At 35.8% G+C, this 21,246-nt stretch overlaps 1 protein-coding gene across 15 annotated transcripts in view; it reads left to right on the top strand.

Annotated features, from left to right (window-relative positions):
• CCDC171 (coiled-coil domain containing 171) overlaps positions 1 to 21,246 on the top strand; it is a 397,884-nt gene that overhangs the window by 142,087 nt on the left and 234,551 nt on the right. For all 15 annotated transcript variants that reach the window (XR_011995545.1, XR_011995544.1, XR_011995546.1 and 12 more), the window contains 2 exons: positions 7,353 to 7,857; positions 9,315 to 9,431. Coding sequence is in view for 12 of the 15 variants with exons in the window: in XM_072728228.1 (XP_072584329.1) it covers positions 7,353 to 7,857; positions 9,315 to 9,431 (622 nt within the window). In the remaining 3 variants the exon portion in view is untranslated. The remainder of the gene's footprint in view (positions 1 to 7,352; positions 7,858 to 9,314; positions 9,432 to 21,246) is intronic.

The raw sequence follows: 21,246 nt of genomic DNA, 5'->3' as shown, positions 1-21,246 counted from the left end.
AAAACTGTCAATTTTAGTTGGGAGGTCATTATATAAACATACAAGAAATTAACTAATGTAAGGTTTATCACAACAACTCTGTAATTAATTCCCAAGAGAATGTTATAAATGTAGAAGAGGAGGCGGTCAAAATTTGAAGTTTTTATAGAGGAGACTGGAGCACCCTGGGTGCTCTTGCCAGGGTCTGAAAACCCACAAGGAAAGGAGACATGAGGCAGGTCAGAATTGAGAGATAGTGGTGACTTATCATCAATCTGTTGTAGTATCTTTTAATGGTTGGCAAATAAAGCATCTTGCCATATTGACACCTTTATTCTCAGTCTAATGATAAGGAGAATTCTGTTCTTTTCTGTTCTTTTGAAGGTTTGGCTCATCCAAAGGGCATTTTTAAATTTTTACTGCTTTAGAAACGAGTAAATGCAGACACAGACCATTTTGGCACATAATATTTTTGCCATGCTAGACTTGTAAAATGAAGATAGTGTTTTTAAGTAAATAATTATTATGAGATTTGAATATATATATGTGGAATTTCTAGGTCATATATTGTAACTCCATATTTAACTTTTTGAGGAGCTGCCAAACTGTTTTCAAAAGTTGTTGCATCATTTTAATATCTCCCCCAGCAAGTTATGAGGTTTGCATTTTCTTCACAAAATATGTTTTATTTTTAACAGAGAAGCATTTACATCATAAGATAAGCAGGTGAATTTATTGTATTTTACAATATTACCATTCCATAAAAAGACAAGGTAATGCAGCTTGTAAAAATAAGACATTTTAAAATGAAGTCCTTTGATGTCTGTGTATCATTGAGTATCCAGTTTGCATTTTGTCTTTTGCCAGCATAAAGAATAAGAACTCAGGAAGCAAAAATGATAAAAAAGAATATTACTCCCTAGGGAAGTGTCTAATTTCTGGCCTAAAGTGTCAGAGTTCACATAGCACTGTAAGGCTTCCCACGGAGCCTGTGAATTTCAGGAAGTTAGCGTGTGATTCATTAAGCAAAGAAGGTATCTTTTCCCCCCATTTTGGATGCACTTTGAATTTATCAGATAGTAGAGGAAAAACTAGTGAAATTATATAGTTTTTTTGATATGCCAAAGAAATATTTATAAAAGATATCAATACTATATTTTTATGGTTTCTTAAAATTCTTCAAGAGAAGAGTGTTGTTTTGGAGGAATTTGCAAATGTTATTTTTGAAATTAAACACACCAAGGAGCAGGTTCTTTCAGTACTAGGAATGCTTTTGTCCCATATGAAGGCGATGTTTCTTATGTTTGCTCTAAAAATATTGGCCTTTAATCTCCTTGGGTAAAGAACAGGATTTTTTTTTTTTTTAAGGGGAAAATTGCTTTTATTGCTGTTTCCAGTGTTACCATCAAACAAGCTTTGTTCTTCAAGAATAATTCACAATAAATAATGCAGTACCTCTGAATGTCCCTGTGGAATATTAGAATTAACTTTAAAACAGAATTCTGACATGTTGATAAGTTCCAAATTATATTTGGAAATTATATCTTTTTTTGATTATATTTTTCTTCTCCTTATGTTTGTAAAGCTTTTTATTCATTGGTTATATATTCACTGCCTATTCAATGCTCATTTTTCAATGAGCAAAAAACTTGCTAAGCACCAAGGAACATCTTCTAAAGGATTATTTAATTTTTTCAATATTTACTAAATACCTATACAGTGTAGAGCACTGTGACAGGCACTATAGTAAATACTTCTGGCTTCTAGGAATTAGCAGTCTGTTGTACTTGAGGGAGAGTAGATATACACACATGAAATAAGTAGCAGTGTAGGAATTAAACATCTGAGTGGTATAATTAAGTTCAGAGAAGGTCAAGATCAGTGTGAGTGAAGATTATAGTGGAAAGTGTCATGGAATAGATAAACCCTGAAATGGACTCTGAAGATTATTAGGATTTAAATAGTGTTAGGGGAGTTAGAAAGGAAAGGACCTGGGGGGTACTAGAGAACATGGTTAAATTATGAGAGGAAGTGGTGAGTTTCATGTCTGAATAGTAAAGGAGCAGACCGTTCTCTCCTTTTTCATCAGGTTGAGGATCGTGGGAGAAGTTGAAGACTTTGCAGCAGAGGGCACGTGGGGGAGTTGTGACTCAAGGAGAACCTTGGTTCAGTAAAGACAAGGAGGTTAAACAAGAGGATTGGACTGATCTAATCTGACAGTAGCATTGAAGTGGGCATGAATGGTTGATGGTGAATAGCTGGAACTGACACAAGTAGCAATGGAGTTGGATCAGGATGTATTTTGTTGGTAAACTCAACCTTACTTACTGATGTCTTTGGTTTGGGAATGTACAGAATTGGGTGAAAGGAAGAATTAAGACTTACTACAAAGTTTTTGATTTGAACAGTTGGGTGGATGTTGGTACCATTTATTGATATAAAGAGGACTATTATGGACATGTTTAGGAGGCAAATCAATAGTACTGGACTGCATACTTTAGCTTGAGAGGACTATGAAGTAGCTAAGTGGAGATGCCTGCGGGGCATTCAGATCTGTGGCTCGGCATCTCAGTGGAGACAGTAGGGATGCAGAAATGTAATTGTTAAGAAACGAACAAAACTCTCATTATTAATGTTATTGAGGTTTTTGGGTTGTTAATATTTGTTAATAAGAGTTTTATTAAATATTTAGCTTCATTATTTTTAAATCTTTAATTCACTCTGCCAATTAATTCTAGTTATCTAGTTGAATATTTGTCTGGTTGGTTTTTTAAAAAAGATTTATTTATTTATTTAAGTGAGAGAGAGAGAGAGAGAGAGAGAGATTGCAGGGGGGAGAGGAGCAGAGGGAGGGGGAGAGAAAATTCAGGCAGACTACCTACTAAACACAGAGCCAAATGGTGGGGCTTGATCTCAAGACCCTGAGATTATGACCTGAGCCGAAACTAAGAGGCTGACGCATAACCAATTGTGCTACCCAGGCGCCTCTTGGTCTGGTTGATTAAAAAAAATAATAATAATCAGTACCTGGGATCTTGATTATAATTACTTAAACCAAGATTGGCTGAGGACAACAGAGTTATTAGACAACTAAATAGTATTTATTTATTTTTAAAAAATATTTATTTGAGAGAAGGAGAGAACGAGCAAGGATGGGGGTTGCAGAGAGAGAGAGGGCGAAGCCGACTCCCCTCTGAGCAGGGAGCCTGATGTGGGGCTGATCCCAGAACCCTGAGATCATGACCTGAGCCAAAGGCAGATACTTAATTGACTGAGCCACCCAGGTGTCCCATTAAATAGTGTTTAGAAATTATTTATTTTTATTTTTTATATTTAGTTTTTTTTAAAAATTTTTATTTATTTATGATAGTCACAGAGAGAGAGAGAGAGAGAGAGAGAGAGGCAGGGACACAGGCAGAGGGAGAAGCAGGCTCCATGCACCGGGAGCCCGATGTGGGATTCGATCCCGGGTCTCCAGGATCGCTCCCTGGGCCAAAGGCAGGCGCCAAACCGCTGCACCACCCAGGGATCCCCTATATTTAGTTTTTTAAAGGATATATACACCCCTATGTTTATTTTTTTAAATTAGTTTCAGAGATAGAATTTAGAGATTTTCAGTTTTTATTTATAAATAAACTTCATATGTATTCTTTTTTTTTTTAAATTTTATTTATTTATGATAGTCACAGAGAGAGAGAGAGAGAGAGAGGCAGAGACATAGGCAGAGGGAGAAGCAGGCTCCATGCACCGGGAGCCCGATGTGGGATTCGATCCCGGGTCTCCAGGATTGCGCCCTAGGCCAAAGGCAGGCGCCAAACCGCTGCGCCACCCAGGGATCCCCTTCATATGTATTCTTACTCTTATTTTTACTGTTTAAGTTGTCTGTGAATGGGATTTGTTTCTTACAAAACAAATCATAGGAGTCTCATGAAATCATCCATAGTGGTAGTAATTAATTTTAATCAGCACTTTTAAAAGTATAATCATTACAAATGATGAAAATTTGGGGGCCATAGAATGACATAAGGATATTAAAAAATTGCTTTTTTTTTTTTTTGCTACTGCTTCTACCAGGTAGCTTAAATGAAAACGGGCCATGCAAGCCCAGAATCTCAATTCTGTTTTAAAACATTCCAGCTTGTTCCTGGTTTTCTCTCTATATAGAGAAGTGAAGTGTTTTGGGTATTGTATTTCAGATTTTTATCCATTTCTGTCCACTTTTTTAAAAATTTAAATTCAATTAGCCGACATATAGTACATAGATCGACGTTTTGATTATTCTCTCATCCCCATCTCAGGACTCCTTGTTTCTGGCTGCCTTTCTAAAATGTTTTTTACCTTCAGCCCGATGCTCTGAAGTGGGCCAGCTGTATATAGTAGAAGAGTTTGAGATCTATCATGTGCTAAAATTAACTAAATCTTTTCCAGAATGGGCTTGCTTTATTTTCAACTCTCTTCCTTTATAATTAAAAAAAAATAATTTTATTTATTTAAAACATTTTAATTCCAGTATAGTTAACATATTTTCAGCTATCTTTCTTTTTTTTTTTTAATTTTTATTTATTTATGATAGTCACAGAGAGAGAGAGAGAGAGAGAGAGAGAGAGAGGCAGAGACACATGCAGAGGGAGAAGCAGGCTCCATGCACCGGGAGCCTGATGTGGGATTTGATCCCGGGTCTCCAGGATCGCGCCCTGGGCCAAAGGCAGGTGCCAAACCGCTGCGCCACCCAGGGATCCCTTCAGCTATCTTTCAACAACCCATTCGATTTTGACCAATGACTTCGAATATTATTTCAAAATATTTAAAATATCTTTAGCAAATATATCTCTTCACTTTTTTTGGTTGTTGTTGTTCAAAGAGAGTGTTTTTTGTTGAAAACACACTTCTGCCTGCGACTTGGAGAACTGTGAATGTGTAAAATAGGCAGCCACCTGATTGTGTTAATTTTTATGTCTGCTACCTAGCTATGGCCAGTATGCTTCTTTTATCTTGGATTTCCTATAATTTTCCTGTTTTCCCCTCCAACTGAACTAGTGGAATTGATTTTGGAGAAAATATGGAATTACCCTTTATAACTTCTATTTGCTTCTCTCATTCTACCCCCATTCCCTGCAACTCTTGGCAGTCTTTATTAATATTTCTGATTCTCCCATCCATTAACTAAAGCGAGTGAATTCCAGGATTTTATGGCTTCTCCTAGCTTTCCAGATAGTTTAAGTTCCTTACCTTAATCATCTATTATCTATCTACTTGTCAATTTTCCATCATTCTCATCTTCAGGCATTCTGAATTGTTTCTATTTCTTTAGAATACATTATCCTATTTTTTTTTTTTTTGGCTCTTCCTCTTCTATAACACTGGTCTTCCTGCCTTATTTAGCCACAATTCATGTCAGTTTTCTCTTTTCTTAAAGATTGTCTTCCTTGAAAGGGTATTTGCCATCTGCTTCCAAGTGGTCCACTTGGCTAGTGGTTCTCAGAGTTTCTTGCTTCTTTCAGCTGCTCCCAGTGGGATACCACTCCCTTTACAAGTGTTCTTATATGGAGGTCTGGGACACAGTCCCAGTGATGAAATCCTGCTACCACAGATTGGCCATCAGGGGAGATGTGGTTAGGGGCAAGCCACAGTTTCTTTATTTCCCTATTCTTTTATTTTTCATACTACCACCATAGATGTGACTGGGCCAGACTTTAGAGAAGAGTTGCATTAAATAAAGGGAATTATAATATAGAAACATTTAAAACCATGTCCAAAATACTGTTTTTCCCCTGCTCCAGGGAAAGCATCCAAGAAGTTGAATCCTTCAAAGAGTGGCTTCTTGTATACTTCCGTTACTTGTTTGTAATCGGGACTAAACCTCTGAGGGCCTCCTTCTACTCACTGTGCAACTTTTGGGAATCTCATCCCCTAATTTTGGGGTTGGATTTGGTCCAAGAGTTACTTTTCTCAGCAATATATTTCTACAAGTTTGAATTCTTTTGGCTACTGCCTATCAACATTATCATGGTAGGCTTTGACATCAAATCTTGAGAAGTAGGCAAGAGTTTGTATTATTTTCTCCAACTCTGATCAATAAATTCTTATAGGGTAGCTATGATTAGCTTCCTTATCAGTAGGTTTTTAAAAAAATTCTTTCTCTTATATACCATACTACCTTTGTCATATCCTTCCAAAAGCCTATCAATATCATTTTGTGCTAACTCCCTTTTGTTTACCTCTGACAGTCTGGCATAGTTTTATCATAGCATTATGCCACAATAATTGATTTGCTTATCTGTTTTTCTAGCACATGGAGTTTAGTGAATAATCAATAAATGTTTATTGAGTGATAAATAAATCAGTAAAGGAAACTAGGATCTGTTATCTTCTGAAATTTACTCTATCTCAGCAGTTCCTTAATGATTTGGCATAAGATTTCATAGAGAAATAGTTTATTTTCTAGCAATTAAAGCATGTTGTCTGCAGTTAAAATTTCTTTGTGTTTCAAATTGTTTTGGATTGCAAGTTCCTTGATGAGGGAAAAAGGATCAGAGAACTGCTGAGGCCTAGCTTACAGTTAGTATTTCCTCCCACCACTGGAACTGCATTTTGCTCAGTGTTCTCTCTTGGGAAGGTAAGAGAAAGCTGAAATGAGAGAGTTTGCCCTGAGAATCAGACCTCATCCAGTAAGTGGCAGTAAGGTGCTATTTGTTTATTTATTTGTGTTTATTTATTTGCTATTTGTGTATTTATTTAAAAAGACTTTATTTATTTGAGAGAAAGAGAGAGAGAGAGAGCGCGTGCGCAAGCGTTCTTCTGGGTGGGAGGGGCAAAGAGGGAAGGAGAGAAACAGACTCCCTGCTCAACAGGAAGCCTGATGTGGAGTTCCATCCCAGGACCCTGAGATCATCACCTAAGCCAAAGACAGACACTTAACTGACTGAGCCACCCAGGCATCCCTGTTTCTTATGTTATTGATTTAGCTCTTTGTTTATTCTGGCAAAATGTAAAGTCTTTTTACATATAGGAAAACTTCTGTTGGTGGGTAATTTCTCTTTAAAAACAGGAAATAAAAGTTTGGGAGGAATGGGAGAGGGGAATTTTTCCTTTCTACAGTTGTATATTTATGCATAAGTGTACAGGAAATTCATGGAGTACTTTTAAATTTATGTGTTCGATTTTATGTGAAGCTTCTATGTAAAAGGATTTAAAAATCAATGTGCACATTTAGGTCTAAGCTGTTAGGCCCACTATTGCTCTGTCATACTTGTTTTTGATATTTGGAACAGAGATCTCTTGAAGAAGTTGTTGTCAGCGAAAGTTTGTTTTCTTTCTATAAAGAAGAAGTAATAAAACACTTCCTTATTTCAAATATTTTATCTGACTTACAGAAATTTCAAGAAATTGCTGAAAAAAATATGGAAAAATTGAATCGTATTGAGAAGTCACATGAACAGCTGGTTCTTGAAAATTCACGCTTCAAAAACATGTTATCACAGACTCAAAGGGAACAAACATCCTTGCTGGCAGCCTGTGCATTAATGGCTGGTGCCTTATATCCTCTCTACAGCCGATCATGTGCCTTATCTACACAGAGAGATTTTCTCCAGGAGCAGGTCAACACCTTTGAGTTGTTCAAACTCGAAGTTAGAACTCTAGCCCAGGCTTTGTCAAGTGTAGAGGAAAAGAAGCAAGAGGAAGCCAAGTTGAAGAAAAAACCATTCAAAGGATTGATATGTGTATTCCGGAAAGGTGTTATTGCAATTTTGGCAGCAAATAGGCTCAAGATTTTGGGCCAGTCATGTGCTTCTCTTTTTACCTGGATGGAAAGTTTCAAAGAAGGAATAGGCATGTTAGTATGTACAGGAGAGCCTAAAGACAAGCATAAATTTCCAAGTAAGATGATTTATGCTTTTTAAAATTGAAGTTGAATAAATTCATATACAATGTGACTATGTTTAGCCATTATGTAAAAACTTAAAAAATCATTTAATATGTCAAATCATGTAACACAGTCCCATGTGTAGGTAGATATGTATGTGTGTACGGATATTTAAGCATATCCGTATATTTAAGCATAAATTAGGTTTTGATTTTCTTGTTATGAACATTAAAATGTAAATAATGTGGCAAATATAATTTCTATTTTGTTTAGCTTTATTCTATATATATTTTTAGCTTTATTATATTTGAATGCTCTTTTCATAGTTAAGTGGATAGTGATTTTTTCAAATAAGTCAATCCAGAGACTGTCCTATTTAAAATTAGTTACCAATATGATTTATTTTCACTTTCTATGAATCAGTATAAAATGATCAGAGTTAAAAATCTGTTGAGGAATTGAAGGAAAATGAGACAAACGTGAATTTTCCAATTAAGTTTTTTTAAATGCTTGATTATTCTGAGGAAACAGTGATTTCAATTTTTAACTTCTAAAGATTTATTTATTCATTCATTCATTCATTCATTCATTCATGAAAGACACACACACACACACACACACACACACAGAGGCAGAGACATAGACAGAGGAGAAGCAGGCTCTATGCAGGAAGCCTGATGTGGGACTTGATCCTGCAATTCCAGGATCACACCCTGGGCCGAAGGCAGGCACCAAACTGCTGAGCCACCCAGGGATCCCCTCAATTTTTAACTTTAAAAAAATCAAGCTATTAATGTAAGCAGAACTAAGAAAAATTTTCTTTCTCTTTTTTTGAGAAAGAGAGCGTGCATATTTGCACACATGAGTAGGCGTGGGTAGGGGAGAGGGAAAGGGAATCTTTTTTTTTTAAAATTTTTATTTATTTATGATAGTCACACACACACACACACAGAGAGAGAGAGAGAGAGAGAGAGAGAGAGAGAGGCAGAGACACAGGCAGAGGCAGAAGCAGGCTCCATGCACCGGGAGCCTGACGTGGGATTCGATCCCGGGTCTCCAGGATTGCGCCCTGGGCCAAAGGCAGGTGCCAAACTGCTGCGCCACCCAGGGATCCCAGGAAAGAGAATCTTAAGCAGGTTCTGTGCCCAGTGTGAAGCCTCACATGGGCCTCAGTCTCACAACCCTGAGATCATGACCTGAACCGAAATGAAAGGTCATATGCTTAACTGACTGAGCCACCCAGGTGCCCCATCTTCTCTCTCTCTTTCTCTGTTTTTGACTTCACTTAATTTATATATATATAAATAAATTCTCAGTCAAATCTAACATTTCTTGTAGACTTTTCCACAGTAGGCAAAGTTCTGTCTACAAGTTTTGATCTATTTCTTAAATAGTCATGTTGCTGTGAATTTTAAACATGAATTTTAAATGTTTGTGGTATTGCAAGATGAATTTCTTTCTTATTTTGCAGAGCATCAGAAGGAGCAGTTACGTTGTTTGCAAGCACTCAGTTGGCTTACCAGTTCTGACCTTCTAGCTGCAATAATCACCTCTATGGCTGAGTTACAGGAAGTCATTAGTAAAACAGGTACGATTCCCTCTTCTAGATCCTTGTAAAATACACTTAAAAACAAATGTCTAGAAATGCTTTATGGTAACAAATCCTAATAAACCATCTAGGAAGAAAATATATTTGTTTTCATCTTTCTTTTATTCAGGTACAGAGAAATGATTAAATCTCTAATGATGTAGAGAATTTTTGTAAATTTTGGTGGGTAATTTTATCTTAATTTATGGGGAAATTAAATAGCATTTCTTGTGAATGTATCCACTTCATTTTTTCCCTTTGTGATCTGATTTTCCATGGAAATGTCATTAGCTTTTTTAGTAAGTAATACTGATAATGTTTCTGCGAATGTTTTAGTCTTTCTTCATTTCTCTTTCTAGCTATACATTTTAGAGGCTCAAGTAATAACCGAACCAGAAAAAAATTTTTCTCGTTTGGTGATATGCTTTTATTTTCCTGAATTAATTTTATTTTATTATTTTTTTTAAAGATTTATTTATTTATTCATTCAGAGAGAGAGAGAGAGAGAGAGACAGGCAGAGACACAGGCAGAGGGAGAAGCGGGCTCCATGCAGGGAGCCTGACGCGGGACTCGATCCCCGGCCTCCAGAACCACGCCCCGGGCTGCAGGCGGCGCCAAACCGCTGTGCCACCGGAGCTGCCCCCTGAATTAATTTTAAATAGAGTTTATTTGAATAATCAGTTTCTTTCTACCAAATGTGGAACCACATATAATCAGTATTTCAAAAGGTCTAAATTTTTTTTTTTTTATGATTCAGATTGCAGGATATGCTTGTATGAAAGGTTCAATGAAAACTAATTTCTCAAGAATAACATATAGTTACCTACTGGTTAAGCTATGTCATTGGGCTAATTTTATGGTCATTTCAGACACATTAACAGTGAAAATAATATGGATTTGGTAACAATGTAAACACTAATGAAATAATAATTTGGGATGTAGTTTAATTTTTTAGACAAGTGTGCTATATATATATATGCAGATCATTCATTGTGATTTCAGATATCTAAATATAGGTTCTTATAGTCAGAAACTGAAGATTCAAAGATAATTTTTATGTTATGACCATGGATGTTGGTAAGCAATATGCATCTCTAATATTTTGGCAAAACCTCAATGTACTGGATTTGAAGTCTGAAATAAAAGTCTAAATAAACATATTTTAAGTATGTAGGCACTATAGGTTCAGAGCAAAATTAACATTCTTGAAAAAACTTAATGGAATGTTTTGGACTTGGTTTAAAAAACAGATTATTTGCTCATCATCAGATTATTTGATCATCATATTCCTTGTAGGTATGCAAACAGTTAAAATAGATTGGTTTCTTAAGCTATAATCCTGTTTATATCATTATTTTTCCTTAATACTCTCCCATATATGCTTTAGGAGATAAAAGAAAAATATGACTTGGATCTGGACCTCTATAAAATATGCACAATGATTATAGAACAAGATTGACTTATGGACGATGTTAGGCAGAATGTAATCAAAGATGCATGAGTTAATACTGGCTTTAAATGTAAGAATCCATAAAAGATGCAGCTCACAGGGGCCTTACTAGTATTGGAAAGGCTTCAGGGAGCCTTATCTGAAGGTTTTCGCTGGGCCTAGGATGATAGATAGTAAGTTACAGAGGAGGGACAGCATCCAGATGGAAGGCAGAGCTTAAGGAGAGATAGAGAGATGGGAATAAGCACAGAATAAGAAGAAGGATAATAAGGAGATGGAATGGAGATCCATGTCTAGCACACCTGGTTTATACGTGATGATTACTAAAATGTATTTTTTATTATAACTATATTGGAGAATATTGGGGGGAAAGGTGGATCATTGTCAAGGGCTCAGATTATAGAAGTTTTTTTTTTTTTTTTAAAAGATTTTATTTATTTATTTATTTATTTATTTATTTATTTATTTATTTGAGAGAGAGAGAGTGAGCACAAGAGAGAGAATGAGCAAGCACGAACAGAGGGAGGGGAGAAGGGCAGAGGGAGACAGGATCCCAGGATGCTGACCTGAGCCAAAGGGAGACGCTTAACCAACTGAGCCACCAGATTACAGAGGTTTTATACAACTAGACAGTGATCTCCCTGAGCACATTTTCCAAAAGTGGACTATTGCAGTATTTTAAAGTTAAAATATTGACACAATGGTTATTTGAGACCCTGATAAAAATATGTGTAGGTAATACATCAAGCAGAAGGTACATCAAGAGTGATGTGTCTTTAAATGCCTGCCTACCTCCAGGGACAAAGCTGCCTTTGATATTAGAATCTGGTTGTGCCTCTAATAGCTTGAGAAAAAGGCAAATTCAGGGAAACTTATTTTTAGGGAAGGCTTTAAATGTTGTTGGCCAGAGAACACCAAGTACTTAGGGAACAGAGTGATAGTTGCTTAGAGAGGGAGAATAATTGGTGTATTAAAGTCCTGAAGGGAATAGGGAAGAATATAGTTGGGCAGGTAAATAATTGAGTTATTATTGGACTAGTACAAAAATGATCAGTATGTACCTTTTGCAGAGATGACTTAACAAGCTTATAGAATAACAATAACTTAACAATGATTTATAAAATAAATCATTCAAAACATGATGACAGGTTAATATATTATCTTTTCCAGGTAATATGTTTTCATTTTTATGTGTATTTTAGTGGTAAAATCTCAGATATTTTAGCAGAGAGGATGGGAAAATATTCTCAGACGCTTAAAGTACATGAGAAGTTATTAACAGATAATAATGAAGGTAATGAATGTAAAGCTATAACAGCTTATGTAGTCACATTGAGTTTATAGTTTAAGTGTAAGAATAACTCAAATACATTGTAAGCATTATCGTATAATAGAGCATTAGCTTTGAAGAAGGCAGATTTTGTATCCAGCTCTGCTAATTAGTAGTTGTGTGAAATTGGGCAAGTTGCTTAACTTTACAGGGCCTCAGACTCTATCTAAAAATGGAGATGGTACTCTTTTCCTGGTTTTTATGAGGGTTTAATGAGGCAACACTTGTGGAGCATTTTGTACAGTACTTGGCATATAAAGTGCTAAAAAAACTGTTTCCTTACCACCCATCTCATCGTGCAAGTAGTGTATTATATTAATGAATAGACATACATACTTCTTCCTGTACACATTATTTCTATGTGTTCTTCTAATCTGTTTTATTCCTTTGTGCCTCTATCTACACACTATTTCTTCTTCTTACCCTCTCTCCTTCCTTCCTGCCAACTACTCATCCATCTACTAACAGATTAACAAATGATATAAATGTTACTATCGGCCGTATACTACTTTATAATTGCAGTTAAAAATAATTATGATTGTGGAGCTTGAACTCACCACCCTGAGATCAAGACTTGAGCTGAGATCAAGAGTTGGAAGCTTAGGCTGATCCACCCAGGTGCCTTGCATTTAAAAGTTATTTTGAAATAACTTCAAACTTACAGAAAAGTTGCAAGTACACAACAGAGACTTTTTTTCTTGCTTAATGATTTGAGAGCAAGTAATGGGCATGATGCCTATTATTTTCTCATATTTCAGTGTATATTTCTTTTTTTTTTTTTCAGTGTATATTTCAAGCAAGACATTATTCTACATAACTAGAGGGCTGTGATCAACATTGGGAAACCGTTCAGGGAGAAAAAAAAAGGGAAACCAATCAGGCCCCCTTTGACTTTCCTTAGTTGTCCCAACCAACCATGTCTTATATAGTCAAAGGATCTGGTTTAGAATTATGTGTTGCATTAAGCCATGTTTCTTTAATCTCCCTCAATACAGAGAAGTTGCTCAGTCTTTCTTTGACCATCTTGATCTTGAAGATGACAGACTGATTTTTGTAGTATACCCTTCAATTTTGATTTCTGTGATGCTTCCTCATGATTAGATTAAGTTTATACATTTTTGTCAAGAAATCACAGAAATGATGCTGTGTTTCACTTATGGTATACTGTCATAGTGTTAACTTTTAAAAAAGGCATACTTTTAAAGGATTTTCTCCATTTCTATTAATATCCTTCTGGGGAATGATTTTTAATGTTTGGGCAATATCAATTAGACATTTCATAATTTGTTTATCTACTTCATAATAAGATTTTTTTCATCATAGAACAGGTATCAGGAATATCAGTTCAGCTTTGACTTATAATTGATTCATTGTTTCTTGATCACCTAATATTATGAGTAGTATCTTGAGTTTTCAACCAAGTGGGATATTGAAATGGCACAATCTTAGGAAGGTTTATTAAGGAAATAATCTGAAATGAAAGAAGTTATTTTTTAGAACTGTATTTTTTCTTTTTTAAAAAAGATTTTATTTATTTATTCATGAGACACACACACACACACACACACACACACACACACACAGAGGCAGAGACACAGGCAGAGGGAGAAGCAGGCTCCGTGCAGGGAGCCCGATGAGGCATTCGATCCCAGGATTCCAGGATCAGGCCCCAGGCTGAAGGCAATGCTAAACCCCTGAGCCACCCAGGCTGCCCTAGAACTGTATTTTTTCTTTTCTATTCTTTCCTTCTTCCATTTTCTTTTTGAAGAAATTGCTGAAAATTTAAACCATTATATATGTCAGGACTACATATTGATGGCATCAGAATGGCTTTTTTTTCTTAGCCCCAAGAAAACTGGTACATGTATATCAATATCCAGTAGTAGCTTTTATATATTAAATAGTACCTGCATTGTTTCTTGTTTTATTTTTTTTCTAAGGTTAAGAAAGAGTGAATCCTTTTTTCTTTTTTCTTTTTTTTAAGATTTTATTTTCTTTTTGAGAGAGTGAGAGAGAGCATGAGTGGGAAGGGGGAGTGTAGAGGGAGAAACAGACTCCTCGCTGATCAGGGAGCCCGACTCCAACTCCCAGGACTCTAGGATCATGACCCAATGCTGAAGGCAGACACTTAACTGACTGAGCCACCAAGGCACCCCAGTAAATCATTCTTTTTAAAAATACTCTTTGTAGGTACTTACCTTTTTAGAATAAGTTCTGGATTATACATATACTATTAATTAACTAGGAGAGAAAAATTTTAAATTATCTAGGAGAGAAAATTAAACATATTGGATATGGAGTAGAATATAAATTAAGAACTTGGGTTTTAGATTTGAATCTGGATCTCGTTGCTTACTTCGTGTGTGACATTAGAAAAGGTACTTAATCCCTTTCAGCCTCAATATCTTCATCTGTAGAATTTGGTTAAGAAAAGTTCCTACTTTAAGTTTTGTTAGGTGAGAATGTAACCTTCTTAGCTAAGTCTCTTTACATGTCCAATAAATGTTTGTGTTTTTTGTATTCTAATGTTTTGGTGTATTACTGTATTCCTTTCATGAAGTGGGAAGTTCAGTAATGGTAGCTTCAATTTACTGCTCAGAAAGTGCTAAAGGTGGTTGCTCCTGCTACCTTCTTAACTTTGAGGATGTATTTATAGGCAGTGGGCAGAGACCCCACTTTCCATGTTGCCTCTGTAAATACTGGACAGGTGGCAACCTTCTTGCTTTCATTAAAGTGTTTGCTCACTTGAGATAAATTACCTCTTCCAGGTATCCAAATGGTGTGCCTGCAAGAGATCATTTACCTCAAACAGGGGAGAATGTTACTTCCACTGAAGGGCTAGGATATCAATCATTACAAGAATGGACTAAGGAACTCTTTCGATAGCTGAACATTTTGTATGTCTGGTCCAGACTGAATTTCTCAAGATAGAAATGAATGTGCTGATTTGCCTGGAATTATCTCTGAATAAATACAGTGGCTGGATATTAATAGAATGTTCATACATTTTGTTATACTTTTCCTCTATAATTGAATCATAATTATCCAGAAGATAGATGACCCAAGTATACATGCCCCTGCTATTACTATTCAGAACTTTCTTTCATTGTTAGAGGTAACTTTGTAGAGGTCATAGCAACTCTTTCAGGCTAAACTCAGAAATCTGGGTTGATTCAGCATAGCACTGAGGTTTTACACTTAGGAAGTTCAAAGCAGTGAGTAAAAATATTTCTGTTAATAAATAGTTATTGGTATATATTTTAAAATTAAGATTTTATTGAATCCTAAAGAATAATGAAATGAACATTCCTACTTCAAGTATGATCTGTGGACCAGCAGCATCAACATTAACAAGGAATGTTAGAAATGCCTAATCTCAGACCCTACTCCAGAGCTACTCAATCAGAATCTGCGTTTTTGTAAGGTCCTCAGATGACTGATACACACAATAAAGTTTGAGTAGAAGTAACTTAGGGGATTTTGTTATTTATGTAACTTCACGTATATTTGAAATTGAAACAAGGGTGTATCATTTTTGGTACTTCAGCTACAAGTGTCTATTTTGGGGACCCATATTTAATTTACTGAATTTTCTTTGATTTTGTGATTTTTAAAAAATTATTACCTTTTCATGACCCCATGTTTTTTCTAACATTTTATTGTCAAAAATTTCAGGTGCATAGAGAAGTTGAAAGAGTTTTACAGTGCACAGATATTTTGTTTTTTAAATTAAAATTGATTTGCCTTTTGTAATTTTTAAGAACAATTTTTGAATGGATAATTTATCATTGAAAGTGTCCATGACTATGTGAAATTCCAGCATCACAACTTTCATAGGATATATTTATTAGTAATGTTGTCAAAATAGTGTACAAAATCAAAATTATTTTAAGAAATACAGGTGAGGCTTCAGCATATTTTGTAATTTATAGGTAGTTTATGGGAAACTTCTAAGAGCCTGAAACCTTTTCTTAGAAGGGTAAGTTGCAAATCCAGATGTTATCTAGCAAAGTAACCTGTTATTTTTTCATATTTTTGTAAAAGGACAAAGGAAAAAAATTTCCTTTCAAATCTATAGTAAAATATATATGTATTTAGGAATATTGTATAATCTCTACCTGTTCTAGAAGAAAATTATGCCAGCTTACAAGTATTTGTAAAATATGACTATATGATATCCATTAAAACTTGAGTAAAAGAAAGTGGAAGCAAGTTTGAGCCAGAAACAATGTTGAAAAAACCAGTTATGATGGTCTACATAGTTGTATTGATATTTGGATTCTCAGGATTCAATTGCCAATTGTCAATGATGTCATTGAAGGAAAACCAAGAATTTAGGAGAAATAAAAATGTCCTTGGACTATGATTAGACAGGAATTTGTCCTGTAGCTTTTAATAAAAAGGGCATCATGATAGAATGAATAATGTTCTCAGTGATAGATATAGAGCCCTTTGTCTCTCTCTCTCTCTCTTGTTTTTAAGATTTACTGATTTATTTGAGGGAGAAGGGGCAGAGGGGAGGGAGAGAGAAACTCCAAGTAGACTCCACACTAAAAGTGTAGAGCTGGATGCAGGGCTCGATCTCACAACCCTGAGATCATAACCTGAGCTGAAACCAAGAGTTGATGCTTAACTAACTACACCACCTGGGTGCTCCTCTCTCTTCTTTTTAAGTCAAATATATTGGGGTATAATTTACATACAATAAAATTTATTCATTTGGCTGTAAAATTGAATAGATTTTAAAAAGTGTATATGCTAGAATGTATACAGGAAATTATATAAAACATTATCTTCACCATTTTGCAGTCACCCCACATACTCCTTGCCAAGACAACCACTAATCTTTTTTCTTTAAAATTTTTCTTTTCAAGCATTTCATAAAAATGGAGTCATACAATGCAAAGGTGTTCAGCTAAACTGCACAGGCAGAGGGAACAGTCCCCCCATTGTCCTCACTTCAGACCCCAGCTATAAGTTTAGGAATTCCTAGGGTCACTCTCACTTTAGGCCAGCTGGTTATGAGTTAAGGGGCTCCTATGAATTCTCTCAGGTTGCATAATTTGCTAGAAAGACCCATAGAACTCAAGAAAGTGCTATACTTAGGATTATAATTTTATTATAGCAAATGGAAATAAATTAGACCCAAAGAAAGGGATGTGTAGGGTAAAGTCTAGGAGGATTTCAGGCATTAAGCTTCCGTTGTCCTCAAGATAAGGTAACCTCTTTCCATCAATTTATGATAATACATATGGAGTATTACCAACCCAGGAAGCTCACTGGAGCTGGAGCTTTAGTGTCCAGAATTTCTATTGAGGCTTCATTACATGGACATGATTTTTTTTTTTTAACATGGACATGATTAATTGGATTGTCGACTACATTGCTGAGCTCAATCTTCAGCTCCCTTCCCCTCTCTGGAGGTTGAGTTGATTCACATTGGCTCAAAGCCCCAAGCTCTGATCACATGGTTGGTTTTTTAGACATGGCCAGTTCTTACCTTAAGTCATCTCATTAGCATAACTAATGATGCCTCCATGAGCCAACCCATTAATGTGAACTGTGAAGTGTGGTCCTGGGGGTTCACCATGAGTAACTGTATTCACTGCAGAAATTCTGAAGTTTTAGAGGCTAAGTGACCTATCGTGCCTGAACTTAAACCCTAGCTTTCTGTGGGCAACCTAAAAACACCTCAAACTTAACATGTTCAAAATGTTAATCATCTTCTTTGTCCCTAAACTTACTTCTGAATTTTCTGTCTTTGTGATTGGCATGACTATCCACCAAGTAACTAAAATAGGAACCTGGGGTACCATAATTTATTCTTATTCTTACTCTTATTTCTATATTCTACATATTTTATCAGTCTACTTTTTATCCTAGCCTCATTGTTGTTTTAGCTCCATATTTTTCGCATGTGTTATGTTCTTAACCTACTAATGGGTGTCCATTCTTAGGCATACCGTGCCATTCTAGCATCTATTTAGCTAGCTAGCTAGCTCATATTTAGCAGAGAAATAATTTGAGGAGGCTTGTAGATGTAACAAAGAGGGGTGCCTAGGTAGCTCAGTTGGATAAGTGTCTGACCCTTATTTCAACTCGGATCATGGTCTCAGGGTTGTGAGATTGAGCCCTGTGTCAGACTTCATGCTGGACATGGAGCCTGCTTAAGATTCTCTCTTCCTCTCTCCCAGCCCCTGATCCTCACCTCCCTCACTCCCCCCGCCCCCCACCAAAAGAAGTGACAAGTTGCAAGGACCATGAGTGTATTGTGGAACCTTTTTCTTATAAAGCATTGAAGAGTATGATGAAGTAAATTTAAATTTATTGTAGTCTAAGAGTATGCTCAATATTGATGTCTACTTCTCTCATATTGTTTTGTATGTATTTCAATATGATTAGCTCATTTTGTAATCATTTTTAATTGTTCTTTTTTTCTTACTTATTTTAAATGGCTGTAATACTAGTCCTGTCTCATTCGCTATTTTGAGGTTTAAATGAGTAAATGCATGTAAACAGTGCTTGATCTGTTGCATATCTTTGGCCTCATTGTTATCAACAGCATTATTCCCTATTTCTTATTGTATGAATTAACTCTTTGGTAAGGTGTACAAGACCCTCTTGATCTGATTCTCAGTTATTTGTATAGTCTCCCCTCTCAGTACTCTAATTAATAAACCTGCAATTTAGCTAAGCTGAATTGCTTGTTTCCCAGATGTGAGATGCCCTCTGTCTCCAAACATATGGAAAAAACTATTTTTGCTACTAAATCTTAGGAATTATTACATGGGTTATCATATTGGAAATATTATTCAATATTCATCACAGTTTTTATCTTTAAAAGCTACTTTGTGGGATCCCTGGGTGGCGTAGCGGTTTGGCGCCTGCCTTTGGCCCAGGGCGCGATCCTGGAGACCCGGGATCGAATCCCATGTCGGGCTTCCGGTGCATGGAGCCTGCTTCTCCCTCTGCCTATGTCTCTGCCTCTCTCTCTCTCAATCTCTCTGTGACTATCATAAAAAAAAAAAAAAAAAAAAGCTACTTTGTAGAAGGTACACAATTTTTTTTTTTTGGTCAGTGTTACTTATATGAATATGAATATACTTATATTTATCTTCAGTAAAAACTGGGGGCATGGTATTATATTATAGTTCTCTGAATGGAGTATTGTAGATATGCAGCTTTCTTATTATTTAAGTTGACACAGAGGCAGAAACTCAAGGATATAGATTTAATAATTAGGTAGCATATTCCTTAGATAAGAGGTCTTTTAACCTTGGGCTCACAGAACTCTTCTCAAAAGAGTCCCTGGATAGAATTTGGGAGCAGGGGTGGGGGTCTATCTGTGGACTTGAATGGAAAAAATTTTATATCTTGTTTCACTAACCACTAACTGAACTTTAACATTTCCTTCAGTTATGAAAAGTGATGACAGACCACAATGATATTAGCAGTGTAGTGACTGTTACTGATAGAAATCACCAACGTTTTCATATTATAATACAGTTGTTCAGCTATCTCTGGATATAGCTTATGCTCATCTTTATTAAGCAGTGACCATGAGACCCATTACATATGTGATGTGTAATCATAGTCTTCAGTGTACACGTGGACACAGAACAGCTTTGTGCCTAGTAGTTGTTCATCCATCCAAGTGAGCTTCTATATTCTTCATGCTTATGTTTTTTTTTCTATATTCCCCTAATACAAAATTCTCTTTTATTTCCTTGAAAGTGCAACCTGCAAACACCTGGAAACACATTAGAACTCTCTCAAAAGAGTTATTGACATTACCAATTTTCTGAAAAAGAAATAATGAAATTGATTCCATATACATTAGTATCAAAAATAATAAGATACTTAGAAATAAATTTAACCAAGGAGAGGAAGGTCTTTAATCTGAGAACTACAAGACATTGAAGAAGGAAATCAAAGAAGACACAAATAGAGGGGAAGGTATTCTGTGCTCATGGGTTAGAAGAATTAATATTGTTGAAGTATCCATATGACCAAAAGCCATCTATAGATTTCAATAAAATCCCTATCAAGATTCCAGTGGTGGGGGTGCCTGGGTAGCTCAGTCTGTTAAGCATCTGCCTTCAGCTCAGGGCATGATCCTGGGGTCCTGGGATCAAGTCTTATGTTCTGCTCCCTGCTTAGTGGGGAGTCTGCTCCTCCCTCTCCCACCACCCCTCTCCCCTGCTCGTGCTCTCTCTCATTCTGTCTCTCTCTCAAATTTTTTAAAATCTTAAAGATTCCAATGGCTTTTTAAAAATAGTAGAAAAAACACTGAAAACTTATAACCATAAGAGATCCCAGATAGCCAAAGAAATCTTTAAAAAGAGGAACAAAGCAGTAGGCATCATGACTTACTGATTTCAAGATATACTATGAAGCTATAGTAATCAAGATGTATAGTATTGGCATAAAAACAGACACAGAGATCAATGGAACAGAATTGAGAGCCAACAGCATAAACTGAAAACCCAAGCATGTATGGTCAACTAATATCTGACATGGGAGCCAAGGGCAGTCAGCAGATAGAAGACAGTCTCTTCAGTAACTGGTGCTGGGGTAATTGGATATTCACATATAAGAGAATGAAACTAGACCCTTATTTTACACCACTCACAAAAATTAATTTGAAATGGATTAAAGACTTAAATATAAGACCTAAAACTATGAAACTCCTAGAGGAAAACAAGGCTCCTTGACACAGGTCTAGGTAATGATTCTCTGGATGTGACACCTAAAGTGCGAGCAGCAAAATGAAAAATTAACAAGCGGGACTACATCAAACTAAAAATCTCTGTTCAGCAAAAGAAACTATCAACATATGATAAAGGTGTTAGCTAACACTAAGGTGATAATCATTTTGCAGTATATGAGTGTTTCAAAGCAACACGCTGTATTCCTTATTTTTTTTTTTTTTTTTTTTATTTTTTATTTTTATTTTTTATTTTTTTTACGCTGTATTCCTTAAACTCACATGATATTATATGTTAGTATCTCAGTAAAGCAGGGGGAAAGGAAA

Source organism: Vulpes vulpes, chromosome 12 (assembly GCF_048418805.1).
Source record: "Vulpes vulpes isolate BD-2025 chromosome 12, VulVul3, whole genome shotgun sequence".
Classification (NCBI taxonomy): Eukaryota; Metazoa; Chordata; class Mammalia; order Carnivora; family Canidae; genus Vulpes; species Vulpes vulpes.
The sequence above is the reverse complement of the archived record's forward strand: the minus strand, read 5'-3'. Positions and strand labels throughout refer to the sequence as shown.